The sequence below is a fragment of the Aedes aegypti genome, chromosome 2, assembly GCF_002204515.2.
Source record: "Aedes aegypti strain LVP_AGWG chromosome 2, AaegL5.0 Primary Assembly, whole genome shotgun sequence".
Classification (NCBI taxonomy): domain Eukaryota; kingdom Metazoa; phylum Arthropoda; class Insecta; order Diptera; family Culicidae; genus Aedes; species Aedes aegypti.
The window spans coordinates 313,026,821-313,041,865 of NC_035108.1; the positions used below are offsets into that span (position 1 = coordinate 313,026,821).

A 15,045-nucleotide genomic window follows, 5' to 3' on the forward strand; every position below is an offset into this window, starting at 1 on the left:
CAGGATCTTTTCGTTAAGAAAATTTCCTCGAATTCCATGGGCATAGTCATCGTACTTGCCACATGATAAACGAATGCGAAAATGGCAACTTGGGCAAAGAAAGCTCTCAGTTATTAACTGTGGAAGTGCTCATAAAAATGCTGAGAAGCAGGCTCTGTCCCAGTGAGGACGTAAATGCCAAGAAGAAGAAGAAGCATATTTTAAATCATAGAATGATTTATTAATAGTTTTCATATAAAACCTTGAATCTCATTCATGAAGTCATCATCCAATAGAGCTGAGCTCTGTCATACAGAACAGGACACATGGTTGAAAATTTTTCATTCCATTCATTCATAAAGGTGATAAAATTAAAAGCACTGTTTTTATATGTCCAAACTTCCTAAATTCCAGACAACTCAATTTTACGTTCAATCGAGTAGAAAATTTAGCTTTTTCTTAGTTATAGTATTCAAGACACAAGAAAAATGTTTTGAATATGAAATTTCGATATAAATTTTTTATGTTTGATCCACCTTTCCGCCACTGTGTGCCGGCGAGAAGTGGATGATGAACTACCAAAAGCGATGTCAAGTTCCTCGTGTCCACCGGAGCGAGAAAAATTGGAAAGGTTTTCCGCAAAGGAAGCTTTACTCTGCTGTATGTTTTTTTTCTCTCTCTACTTCCCCCTAGCCTACAACCATCTCCCATCCCGTCTCAGTGGAAACTTAAAACAAACTTTCCATCGTTTGGCTCCAAATAGTTACAGGGTGCTTTTTGTTACTAACGCCAGTTGAAACCTGTCGGTTGAGATGTTTTCTTAGAAACTTATTTTTATTCGGTTTCACCTCGATATCCTCCTAAGCAGTTCACTGCAGAGTGAAGCTATAAGCTCGTCGGTTCGGAACTTTTGAACTAACTTCTGCAGGTGACAGCAGGCGATAATTAATTCGTGGTACAGGTGATGTAAAAAATTATATATATGCACGGAGAAAAATAAAGAAAAAAAAAAATGACGGTTTGGTGCTTAAGTGCGATTAAACAAAGCACTAAATCTTGACGACCAATCAATAAAGAAATTCTGCTACGATTATGCTGCTAGATTTTAGATTTTAAGTTTTTGGAACGCTGTGAGCTTGGCAGTTTTTCGAAAATGTCTCTTTTGGAGATTCCTCTAGAAACCTGCGAGTCTCCAGTTGTTCCTCAATTCCTCAATGCTCAATCCATAATTGATTTATCCCAGAGTTTTTTTGAACAGTAGTAAAATTACATAACTTTTTATTTAATGATTTTTATACGAATTCCTTATAAGATTTATAATTCTTGAAACTATTTGAATCTAAGTGTTTGAAGAATTTCTGAAACAATTGCTGTAGGAATACCTAGAGTTATCATTGATTGAATCTTTATTCTTCTTGAAAACAATCTTGGAAGAAATCGAAAACTTAAGATATTTTTGAGACATTGTTAGTTAAATCCCTGAAAAACAAAAAAATCCAAAAAGAATACAGTGAGTGATTTCTCTATACATTCTATAGAAGTTCTCTTCAACTTACTTCAGAAATTCCGCAAAAACTACCCTACAGAACTCTCCAAGAAACTATTTTAAGAATTCCTCTAGGTTTCTCCACAAATTCCTGCGTTTCTTCTGGAATTACTACGCAGTTCCTCCACGGAAATACTTTGGGAATTTCTGCGGAGTTGTTCCAGAACTCCTTCAGGAATTGCTTCGATATACCGTAGAACGGGGTAACTTTGATAGTTTTTTCGAAGAAAATTGGAATATCTATGCATGCTGTTTCAAAGAATTTAATTTTAAAACAAGTACTGGCATCCAAGCTATTGATTGCATTTTTTATTTAGTTCACTTTAACAAAAAAGAACTAAATAGTATTAAAGCTTTAGAAAAAGCAAAACTTTTGTTCGATGTCCGTGTGACATGGGAACCTTTTCAGAAACCTGGAGGAAGTTACCAGAACCCCACTCAGTGCCGTCGGTGCCAAAAGTGGGGTCATGGCACAAAAAAATGTCGCATGGATGCTAAATGCATGATTTGTGGAAGTTCTTCTCACGCCAAGGACGTCTGTCCAGTGAAGGAAGATACCACCAAGTTCATATGCTCTGATTGCGGGGCTAATCATAAGTCATTTTTTTATGGGATTGTCCTTCTTGCAAAAGAGTCGTTGAGGCTCGTGCCAGGCAGATGAAAGATAATATCCGTTACGATATCGGTCGTTTCCGGAATTTGCCTGGTAGAGTATCGAACAATACTCATTTTTCAGTTAACGATCGCTTGATTAGGAATCATACCCATCAGGAAGATCATAATCATGCTCATTCACAAACAAATTTTAATCCGTCGGGTAGCCGTTCGAATCTATCAATTTCGAATGTATCTACCCACGGAAAATCTGTTGCCGATATCGTAGCAGGTAATTTGAACTCCTCCCCTATGAGTACCCATTCTACTTGTTTCAAAACAAATGAAAAAAAAAACCCTACCGCCACAGGTAACTCCTACTCCGCTTCTTCGTCTACCGAAAATTCTAATGGGAAATCATCAGATAATGTACCCACTTCAAGTGATATTTCTGCCTCTGATTTTAATTTTCTAACTGAACAATTGAATCTAATGATTGATGCAATGTTCAAAGCCACCACTATGACTGAAGCAGTCCAAGTTGGTGTAAAATTTACAAATCAAATTGTTATTGGATTACGTTTTTCTAATGGATCCAAATAATAATTTAAATATTTTAAATTGGAATGCTCGTTCTTTGAATGGTAAAGAGGACGAGCTGTTTAATTTTCTTACAGCTAATAACGTGCATATAGCAGTTATTACCGAAACTTATTTAAAACCTGAATCCAAACTAAAAAAAGATCCTAACTTTTTTGTTTATCGTAATGATCGACTTGATGGGGCATGTGGGGGAGTTGCCATCATCATTCATAGGCGTATAAAACATGAACTGTTTTCATCATTTGAAACTAAAGTTTTTGAAACTTTAGGTGTTTCTGTTGAAACACAGTCTGGTAAATATACTTTCATAGCTGCCTATTTGCCTTTTCAATGCTCTGGACAGCAAGTTAATTTGCTCCAAACTGACTTGCGAAAATTGACTCGCAATAAGTCAAAATTTTTTTGTCATTGGTGACTTTAATGCCAAACATCGGTCATGGAATAACTCTCAAAGTAATTCCAACGGCAGAATTTTATTTGATGAGTGCTCTTCAGGATATTTCTCAATTCAATACCCTGATGGCCCTACATATTTTTCCTCTTCTAGAAATCCATTTACGATTGATTTGGTCTTAACCGACTCTAGTGATCTTTGTAGTCAATTAGTTATTCATGCTGATTTTGATTCTGATCATGTCCCTGTTACATTTCAAATATCCTATGAAGCGATTCTCAATCTTATCAGCTCCGCTTTCAATTATTTTCGTGCAGACAGGAATATATATGAAACATTTATTGACTCTAATCTTGATGTTAATATTCCCTTACAAACAAAACTTAGTATTGACAATGCTCTTGAAACTTTAACAAATTCCATTGTTGAAGCCAGGAGAATTGCAATTCCAAAATGTGAAGTAAAATTTGAATCCGTGATTATAGACGATGATCTTAAACACTTGATCCGTCTTAAAAACGCGAGGAGAAGGCGATTCCAAAGCACTCGCGATACTGCTATGAAAATTATATGGCAGGATTTGCAGAAAGACATCAAGAAACGTTTCGCACAATTAAAAAACAAAAATTTTGAAAATAAGATTACTCAATTGGACCCTGGCTCTAAGCTCTTTTGGAAATTATCTAAAATTTAAAATAAAAACCTTAGAAGCCAATACCGGCATTGAAAGAGGAAAACAAATTATTACTAACTAATTGCGAAAAAGCTCAAAAACTTGCTATGCAGTTTGAAAGTGCGCAGAATTTTAATTTAGGACTCATTAGTCCAATTGAAAATCAAGTTACTCAGGACTTCGAAAATATACCCAATCAAGAGAACGTTTTCGAAAATTCCTGGGAGACTGATTTGGAAGAAGTGAGAACTATTATTAAAAAAATCAAAAATATTAAAGCTCCTGGCGATGATGGAATTTTCTACATCCTCATCCAGAAAGTAGCTTATCATTTTTAGTTGATATATTTAACAAATGTTTTCAATTAGCATATTTTCCTGACAAATGGAAAAATGCTAAGATTGTTCCAATTTTAAAACCAGACAAAAATCCTGCTGAAGCTTCTAGCTATCGTCCAATCAATTTGCTTTCCTCCATCAGTAATCTTTTTAAAAAGGTCATTTTAAACAAAATGATGGCCCACATCAACTTCAGGTTAATTATCAGAACACCAAATCTGAAAGACTTCCTGTAAGAGCTGATGTTCCTCAAGGCAGCATTTTGGGACCAATATTATACAATATTTTCACATCTGACTTACCTGAGTTGCCTCAGGGATGTCAAAAATCCTTGTTTACGGATGACACAGGCCTCTCCGCCAAAGGACGAAGCCTGCGTGTCATCTGTAGTCGATTGCAAAAAAGTTTGGATATTTTTTCTTCATACTTGCAAAAATGGAAGATTTCTCCTTATGGTTCCAAAACTCAACTAATAATATTCCCACATAAACCAAAACCTCTTTATTTGAAACCTTCAAGTAGACATGTTGTCACGATGAGAGGGGTTCCAATAAATTGGTCAGATGAAGTTAAGTATCTAGGGCTCATGCTAGATAAGAATTTAACTTAAAAAAATCACATTGAGGGCATTCAAGCCAAATGTAATAAATATGTAAAATGTTATCCCCTTATTAATAGAAAATCAAAACTTTGTCTTAATAACAAGCTGTTGATATTCAAACAAATTTTCAGGCCAGCCATGTTGTATGCTGTACCAATATGGACTAGCTGTTGTAAAACCAGGAAAAAAGCTCTGCAGAGAATCCAAAATAAAATTTTGAAAATGATTCTGAGGCTTCCTCCCTGGTATAGTACCAATGAGTTACATAGAATATCCAATGTTGAAACATTGGAACAAATGCCAAATAAAATAATCAATAATTTCAGACAAAAATCGTTACAATCTTCTATTGCCACGATTAATGCGTTATATGTTTAGGTTAAGTTAGGTTAAGTATATTCAAAGCGTTTTTTTTCTCCTATAAGCAGGTGAAATCAACTCACCTGTAAAAATCTGAACTGCTACGGCAAATGAAATAAACATGTTGTTAACAAAATGTTAATAAAATCTTAGATTTGTGTTACCAAATAAGGATGATACTTTACTTACTTTTGCTGGCTCTACGTCCTTCAAGACATGACCTGCGCCACAATGTTACGCCAATTAACTCGATCATTGGCTACTAACCTCCAGTTTCTCGATCGCCCCACACTTTCAAGATCCTGCTCCACTTGGTCAAACCACCTAGCTCGTTGCGCTCCCCTTCGTCTTTTACCGGCCGGATTTTAGGTAAACACCATTTTTGCGGGATTGTTGTCCGGCATTCTCACAACGTGTCCCACCCATCGTACCCTTCCAGCTTTGGCGAACTTCTGGATACTGGGTTCATTGTAGAGTTGCGGAAGCTCATGGTTCATCATTCTCCTCCATACGCCGTTCTCACATACTCCGCCGAAGATCGTCCTAAGCACACGTCGTTCAAAAACTCCTAGCGCTTGCAGGTCCTCTTCGAGCATTATCCACGTCTCATGCCCGTAGAGAAATTAGGATAATAGTGTTGTCTAATAACACAGAACACCTAGATATAAGAATCAAATGAGCGAATATTTTAGGAGGACACTCAGAATCCAATAAAGTATCGCTTTCTCAAGGTGACATAGCTTGGAATCCAATCTCACAAAGCAAGCATCCAACTTGCTATTTCTGATTTGTGCACTAGCGGAAAACTTAAAATAAGAAAACAGGAATGTTTGCCTGTGCAGTGTCTATAAACACGTGAGCAGGGTACAACTCGGCCATTGTGACGGTCATCTTTGGATTCCGAGTTTATTCGCCTTAAATGCTTCGTCATGGGACCTTTGAATGCTCTTTGAGCTCAAAATTTACTTTCAAATCTTTAGTTTAAAAACTAACCAAATAGCACATAACCCAAAGGACCAAATGTTTTATGATAAAACGAATCATCTAAGAGCCCTTTACCCCATATCTGAATACAAATTATGCCAACCAAACCATTCATATTGATTGTTCAAACCATAATAATCATTCAGAATCCAAAGAAACGATTTGACAGAAAATAAAAGTGAGATCATTCTATTCATTTTAAGTAACCCATATCGCCATAATGATTCATAATAATAATAATGATATCAATAATTGTATGATGACAGTTGCAGGTTTGTCGCATAGTGAGAACAAAATTATGATTCTTGAAGTACATCTGCCTTCCATTCTTCAGAAGCGATATCGATAGCTCTAGTAGCCACTCCGAATCGCACATTCTTTCGTTGCAGAAGCAGACCCGTTATCGTTCCAAGATTGCAACAATGGGGTTTCAACCAAAGGGCTGCTTTCTGTATCAAATTTATTGGAACAAATGATCTTTGGTTCCTTGCGGACTCTCGGGTCTATGCCCGGCTTCAATAGCACCACCGGCACGCTTACAGACTGTCGGGAAATTTTATCCACCATGCGCTTGGAACATTTATTCAGTTGGCACACACTCTAGACTCGAATCGAACTCGTGCCACTTTTGTCCTTTTGGGTATGTTTTATTGTTTCCCTGCTCCGGCCTTACACTAGGGTGGTTCAAATTGCATGAGAAATGAGCAAAGACGACCTTGCAATCCGTAGTTGCTACTCCGTGATTGACCAGATCAATCGAAGTTGCACAGAGATTTCATGAATCGGGTTTAGGATTAGCTGTTAGGATTATTTTGTTTGTTCAGCAATTTTCCTCATGAAAGCCGGAGTAATAAGGTTTTGTGTAATACGACAGTTTACCAATTATAATTCAATGTTATATTCATATAAACTTTTACATAAACCTTCGATGCTACCTTTAACTCCTCACAAAAATGGCATAAAGTTTGACAGGACTCTGTTTTCATCATAAAAGTAGTAAGAAAGATGGAACTTCCATTTTTTTTATTTGAATCACCCTAGCCTTACACACCCTTTTCCTTATTTTTCTGTTTGGCGACTTTCTCACGACCGCTTGCTCGTAAAGATTTTCACCGTCTCATTCACATGTTTCTTGGTTTGTTCTTTTGCCTTTCATTTTTTTCAGCCTCCGGACGCGCCACTGCTTTATCGACCGAGTGCTAAGCAGCGCCACAGCTCCAGCAGCTTATTTGGATCACGTTTTCACACACACGATTTGCCACTTCCCATCGATGAGTGCTGCCACGGTGAGAATGTCCAACTGCGACGTCACTACTCGAAACGGTACCGGAGTGGTGGTGGTGAAAGTAATCGAGTGGTCCGGGGGTTCAGCGATGGAGTTGCAACAGCGGCAGCCGCAGCGAAGGACAACTCCCAATCGGCGGAGCGTGATGCATTAGGGTAGGAAATTTAATGGTTTTGGTGTAATTATCTAGGGAGAGAGTACCAGTGGCTATTTAATTATATGTGAATCCGTGAAGACTTTCACATTTTGAACATTTTTGAATGTTTTAACATCGAGATATGTCATATCAAATAGACATAGACAAACAAAATGATTAAAAATATAAAAAAAAAACAATTAAAACTTCACGTATGACGAAATAGGGAACCATTATGTCCATAACAGGTACACGTGCCCTATGAATATTTTCATGATGAAATTTATAAACATATTGTTATTCTCCTATCTGAAATAACACACCGAAACCTCTATTTATAGAATGGTAACTAAAACGAGTAGAGTAAGGTGGGGCAAAAGTTCGACCTTAGCGGTATAATCAAAATTTCCAGGAAAACAATAGCAGTTAAAACAAAACAAATACCATACAGTGAACCTTCAACATATTGGCTATAATTGTGCTGAACAAACTTGCGTCAAAATATTTACTCATTTTTAGTTATAACAGTTTCAAAATTGATTGTCTTATTCGAACTTTTGCCCCACCGGTGGGGCAAGAGTTCGAATCTAGTGTGGGGCAAAAGTTCGCTGGCTAAAACACAAAATATCGATCCTTTTATGACAGACATACTTTACACCAGCCGTAAACTTAAGTTTTACGAAAAATACACACTAAATTTTCATAAAAAAATTGCCCAAAACCGGGTAATATTGTAATATACTCAAAAATAGCACTTAGCAAAACTATGTGGAAATGTAAAATTTTGGTGGCAGTTTTCACACGATCAGACAAATTTATATAAATTTGAAATTTATATAAATTTGAAGATAATATGTGGATTTTAGGCAATTTGCAAATTTTACCGTGATTTTATACATGGGCCGAACTTTTGCCCCGCTGATTCGAACTTTTGCCCCTCTATGGGCCAAACATTGTTTTCAAGCATTTATGCAAAAACTAATACACCTCAAAGCAACCTTATGATAGGCCTAGAAACGCCCTAACATAAAATATTGACAAAGATTTTATCTTCAATTGGTTCCATGCAACGAAAGTTTGACCAAAAATTACAATAGTCACGTCGAAAAACTACAAATAGCCATAATTTTGTCAAATCTCAATCAATTTTTATGATTTTTGGATTGAAACTCTCTTACTTGAATAGCATTCAAACCACCATGACATTTATAAGATTTGTTTTGAATTGAGCTAGAAATCTTAAAAAGAAACTCTTACCCCACTCGAACTTTTGCCCACTTTACTCTATTGAGTAAATGGAATACTCGCCTTCGAAATGGAATTGGGAAACATCATGAGATTCACACTATATTAGTCAAGTAGCGGAGCCATTGAAGCTCACGCATATCGCTCCCTTAGGGAAATGCCTTGAAAGTACCAAAACATCCGATGCTAATGGCACCCCTAAATTACTATAGAAAAATGTTTCATTTCCCCCATTTTCAGCCTGTGATGATAATACTGATTTGAAAATGTATACACCTAACTTAGGCTACATGATGCGACTCACGTTTTTAAACTACTGTAGTTAGGAGTGCCAAATGAGTTTCACGAAATGCAAGCTTGCTGCTTTTGCCATTCCCAGCCCTGCCTCGAAATATTATTTACATGCAAATTCATGAACTAATGCCAAATAGACCAAAAAATTGGGCTAAAATACTAAAGTGTGTAAAGCTATATCAGCTATATGTTAGTTTGCTCGGTACCACAAAATCTGTGCGAACCAGGTCGTCAGATTTGCAGGCGTAACTAGGTAACCCTTGATTTTGTTGGATCCATAATGAGCTGTTATGGTTTTCAACAAAATTGTTAAAACTAAATTGCATAATATTATGAGTGCCATGCGGAGGAATATATAGAACCCAATAATTTAAATGCTATAAAAATTGCCTAACCCTATCCTTCAAATGATAAACCCAGCCTTAACAACGATTATATGTCAGATACGATGCGTCACTTGATTTTCTTCAGTTTATAGGAATGCATGTTCGAAATTGGACCATATAAGTATGATATTCTGAAAACATACAAAAAAGTCACATATCTGCCCTCAGCAAAACTTGAATAACTTTGAAACGCCAAATATTAGTGGTATGATATCTTCGGCAAAGCCTTTTCTTACAAAACTTCCCATTTTCATGGGTTTTAAATAATACTAGCGTTAAGTTTGATGACCATTTTTGATAATATGGAATATCAATGTACTAAAAAAAGCATAGTTTTCACATATTTAAAAAATCAGTGCGTAAAATCTTTGTGCAAAACATATAGTGAATGATTTTTGCCTGAAAATTCAGACTCCAAGGGATCTGCAAAAAAAAAAATATAAAAATAATGGATTTTACTGAATTTTGATGAACTAATATTTTTTATTGATATTATTCTTGAAAACAGGACTTTTTCAGAAACTTTTTCAACGGGGCAACCTCTAAATTTCATTTCTCAGAGTTCGCTCCATGCACAAGTTTGATTATTAGGCAGCGTCCATAAATGACGTAGCATACTTTGGCCAATTTTTGAAACCTCCCTCCCCCATCGTAGCCTATTTTCCCATACCTAATACATGGTTCGTAGCAAAATCGTAGACTCCCCCTCCCCCCTAAAATGCTACGTCATTTATGGACGGTCCCTTACACCTTTACCTACCGTTTGGAGGTTAAGCCCTCAAGTTTTCCGACAAAATGAAATTTTGGGGCACCCTAGTCTTTTGCAATGGGGCCTTCCTTAGCCGAGTGGTTAGTGTCCGTGCCTACAAAGCAAAGCCATGGTGAAGGTGCTTGGGTTCGATTTTCTATCCGTCCAGGATCTTTTAGAAATGGAAATTTTCTTGACTTCCCTGGGCAGAGAGTATCATCTTACCTGCCACATGACATACGAATGCGAAAAAGGCAACTATGGCAAAGAAAGCTCTCAGTTAATAACTGTGGAAGTGCTCCTAAGAACACTAAGCTGAGAAGCAGGCTGTGTACCAGTGAAGACGTAATGCCAAGAAGAAAAAGGAGAAGCCTGCAGGAATTCTTTTAAAGACTCCACCAGGGGTTTTAACTGAAATTCCACTAAGACAATCTCTACCGTAATCCTCACAGCGATTTCTCCAGGGATTCCACTAAGGCTTTTGCCCGAGATTACTCCAGAAAGAACTTTTGTTCGCTAGGAGACATTTTAGACTTGTTCTGATAGAGCTCCAGGAATACCTTCGGTAATTCACTCAGAAGTTCCTGCAGGGATTAGACAAGGGATTCTTCCAAGGATTCCAGCAAGAAAATATCAACAGGTATTCCCTTAGAGATTTCACAAGGAGTTCTCGCAGGAATGTCTCCAGTGGTTCCTTCATGGATTCCTCCAGTTAAATATTTACTGGTATTCTTCCAGGAATTTCTCTAAGGATTCATCCAGGATCTATTGCAGGGTTTCTTATTGGAATACCTCGAATTTTCTCCGGACTCTTCTCCAGAGATTTGTCAAGCGCTCTCTTCTGGTATTCCTTAAGAAAATCTTCGGGAGACTTCTCCAAGGATTCTTCCAGGAATATCACTACAAGGATTCTTACAGAAATATCTTCAAGGCTTTCTCCAGGAGTTACACAAGGACTATCTCTTCAAGGATTTCCCCGGAATTTCATTAGAGATACTCCCAAGGATTTTCCAAGGATTCCCCCACAGTTGTGAAAAACTCAATTTCTCATAACTCACGCTTGAGATTTTTCATGCGTGAGTTGTCAATCACGCAACTCAGCTGTCAAAAAATCATGGATGAGTTGGCTCACCCTTTTGACTCATTGTCTCGCATTTCCACAGTTTACTCACACACGGCAATAATTTCTTGTTAGTCTGGTAAAATTATAGTAATCCTTTCTAACGTAAACAACAACATTCGGGTTTCACGAGTTTTTGACGGGTTTTGCGACTGAATATTTTTTACGGTTTGAGTTGATTGAAAGATTTTGCATCAAAATTGAAATCATTTTGCATTTGCGAAGCAGATTTCTAATGAGTTTGCTCTCACGGGAGAGCGTATTGATTGAGATTTGAGTCTATCAACACTGCTCCAGAGTCCAGAGACGCGTCCAGGTTTTCTTTTTTTTATTAATTAGTAGTAGTTTCTTTTAAGATTCCTCCAGGGATTTCTCTAGGAAAATCTCCACAGGGATGCCTGCAAAGATTTCCCCAGCCTTTTCTTGAGAAATTTCTCCAAGGATTGCTCTATAAAAATCTGTACATGGTTTTCTTTAGAAATTGTTCCAGGGATAAGCTGGCAGAGAATTGACTGCACCCTTTAAAATAATGGAAATTACTGTGGACGTAATTCATAGTATGACTGAATGACACATGATGTAAATGATAAAACGACACAAAAATGTGCCCTTGTAGATGTATTGAACAAAAAATGTAATTTTACACGTTAATGGACACGAAAACGATGGCACTATGATCGGCATTTCCCGAATCAGATGTTATGGTATTTGAAATGTGACATAAATTCACATCATTCGGATCGCTTCTATTATGTGCATCCAGAAGACGTAAAATCACATTATTTTTTCGGAGTGTGTATATATTTTAATGAAATAAGCTTTCGATCTACGTAGTCTTTATTATAAAAAAAGCCGTTGAAAAAATAAATACTCCTGCAAGAATTTCTCCAGGGGTTGTTCAAGAATTCAACCGGGGATTTCTCTAGGGATTACTCTTTATTTTTTTTCTAGATGTTTTTTTCAGGGACTGCGTCAGAAAACCCTCCAGGAACTTATACAGAGATTTGTCAAAAAACTACTTCAGGAATGGAGTTCCTGGAGGAACCTCTAAAAAAATTATTATTTTTTATGTATGAGTGAATATCTAGATGAATTCTTGGAGGACGAATTTTGGAGGCCCAAATCGAATCTCTGAAAGGATTATCTGAAAAAATCCTTTGAATAATTCATATAGCGAGGTAAATCACTAGAAGTCCTGAACGAAACTCTTAAAAAATCCCAATAGGAATTTATAAAGTTTTTTCTTGTAGAATCCCTAAATGAATTTCTGGTAGAATCTCCTGTAAAACTCATGATAGATCCCTCGAGCGATCTCTGACGGAAATTTTAGGAATTATTCCTAGAGAATCTCGAAAGGACTACCTGAGGGATTTTTGGAGAAATCAATGGAGAAAGATCTGAAATAATCCATGAATGAATTGTAGTAGTGTAATCCAGAGAGAAAACCTTTACACATCTCTGCAAAAAATCCTGTAGAAATCTTTAGAGGGGTCTTTGGAAGAATTTTCTAAGAATATAAGGAGAAATTGCTCAAAGAATCTTTGGAGGAATCTCTGGTGGAGTCATTGAAGTAATCTCTGCAATAATTCCTGGAAAATTTTCCTGACTCTTGGAGAAATCCCAGAATCATTGGAGGCAGAACAATGTCCTTCAGAAACGCCTTGCGAAATCGCTGGAGGAAGCTCTCTAAAAATATAATCAACTTAGAATAATATGCCGATCAGAATATATATGACACTTAGAAATGTCAATGTATCACAAAAAAATAAACAAAGTGACTGTATGATAACCACAAGCCCCTCTTATTTGGTCCTAATTATAACATATAAAGTAAGCAGGATTAGCAAGTTGAAGCAAGTTAAAAATATCTGTGAATATGGAATAACTTTAAAGGAGTTCTGGAAACTAATGATTCGTGTACATTCGTGTATCAATTCGTATACGTTCAGAGAGAATTTTAGCATTTCGGCAATCTGAGAGTACAAATTCATGCAAGATTCTAAGTAATATATCGAGACAAATATCGAATACCATGTGAAAAACGATAATCTTTGACAAAAGACAAACCTCCACGAGGCTGAAAATCTCTGATCTGAAGCAAATCATATCTTTCTAGACAGGTTTCTTAAAATGATTATATGAGTTCTTGGTGACATCATGAAATAAGAGAATTTTCAAACCAAATTTACAACAGTCTTTGTGATCATAAAATATTATTATCTGGTCTATAAAGAGACCACTTTCAGGGCTCGGCTCATATAATGAAGTTTTATTTATTTATAAGGTTTTTTTTCGCTTTAGCAAATATCAAACAATTAATCGCCATATACGTTGAACATTTTCTTATTATTCATTTCATAGGGTAAAAACCATTGCTCACCTAGTTTTTGTAGCCTATCTTATTCAGTTTTTTCTCAGCTACCTGATGATGATCTAAGAACTCAAAACGAGCTGTGCGATAATGGTGAAAAAACGATTTTTCTTACGAGATTATTTTTTTTTTAAATTCAAATGAAAGCTACATCCTTCCTCTATACCAGTGCTTCCCAAACTTTTTCAGCTTTCGCCCCCTTGAGGCCAACATTTATCTGGAATCGCCCCCCTGATATATGATTTCAATATATTTATTTTTTGATTAAGTGCTGTACGTAAACAAATGTCTTCGATTCGCATATCCACAGAATCATGACACAATAACTATTAGGTACATTTAAACATATTTTCTTAAATATCGATGTTCCAAAATTATTAGGTATGATTTACTAGATTAAAATTTAAAATAGCAATTTAAACAATATTTTCCGTGCATTACAGGCTACTGAATCAGTTTTCGATTCAAGTTTGGCCCAGTTTAAACTATTTTAATGTAATATACGCATAGGCACCAACTCTCGACGTAGTTGGGGGATGATTCGTTAATGGTGATTTCATACTGATTTATCTTTTATTTCTAAAATAACTGTAATAATTTTCAGAAATTGTGAATAATAAATGTTTGACGTTTCTGGATACGATTTTTTTCTTTCATTCTATCCAAAAACGCTGAACAAATATATGAAAATCTAGAATGTTAGAACTCATATTTCATTGCTATACATAAAAAGGGTATTTTTTATAACGCCAATAAAATTGTCTCTTAAAGATTTGTACCATAAGAAATGATAAGAATGAGTGCAACCGAACCTTCAAAATGGGTATTGTAGATTTTTTTTCGGTCAAAAAGCTGGATATCAATGAAAGAAATATTAACATCCTAACCTTAAAGTTCCCACATTAAAAAATCCTTATATAAAATATTGGACATTTGCAAATTTTCAGATACATGTTTTGTACATCCAAATTATGTTGTGTTTCAAATGTTATCTGTGACTAATCATCCGACCTTGTGAAAATTTCAAATACCGACCATTCTTAAAATTCACATGATATTAAAAAACCTGAATGCTTAACATGTGTTTGACAATTATCAAGTGTAGTCTATCATCATTTTAAAATTACCCTAATTGTAGATATATCGACCCAAGGTACAATATTCCTGGAATTAGTAAAGTTTAAAATTGATTAACCTTCAGATGTGAATCCTTAAAAGATTACGAGTAATTGTTTTCAAATGCTCTCGTGTTAGCCTTTTCGCCCCCTTTCTGGATATTTCGCCCCCCAAAATTTCGCCCCCCAAAATTTTGCCCCTTGAGCCTGAAAATCGCCCTATGGGGGCGAATTCGCCCACTTTGGGAATCACTGCTCTATACGATGCCACTA

General features: G+C 36.2%; 1 protein-coding gene across 1 annotated transcript in view; it reads left to right on the plus strand.

The window, feature by feature from the left end:
• Window positions 1–15,045, plus strand: part of LOC5577471 (ATP-binding cassette sub-family C member Sur) — a 227,405-nt gene that overhangs the window by 119,490 nt on the left and 92,870 nt on the right. The window contains exon 14 of the mRNA XM_021845711.1: window positions 7,238–7,512. Coding sequence (XP_021701403.1) covers window positions 7,238–7,512 — 275 coding nt within the window. The remainder of the gene's footprint in view (window positions 1–7,237; window positions 7,513–15,045) is intronic.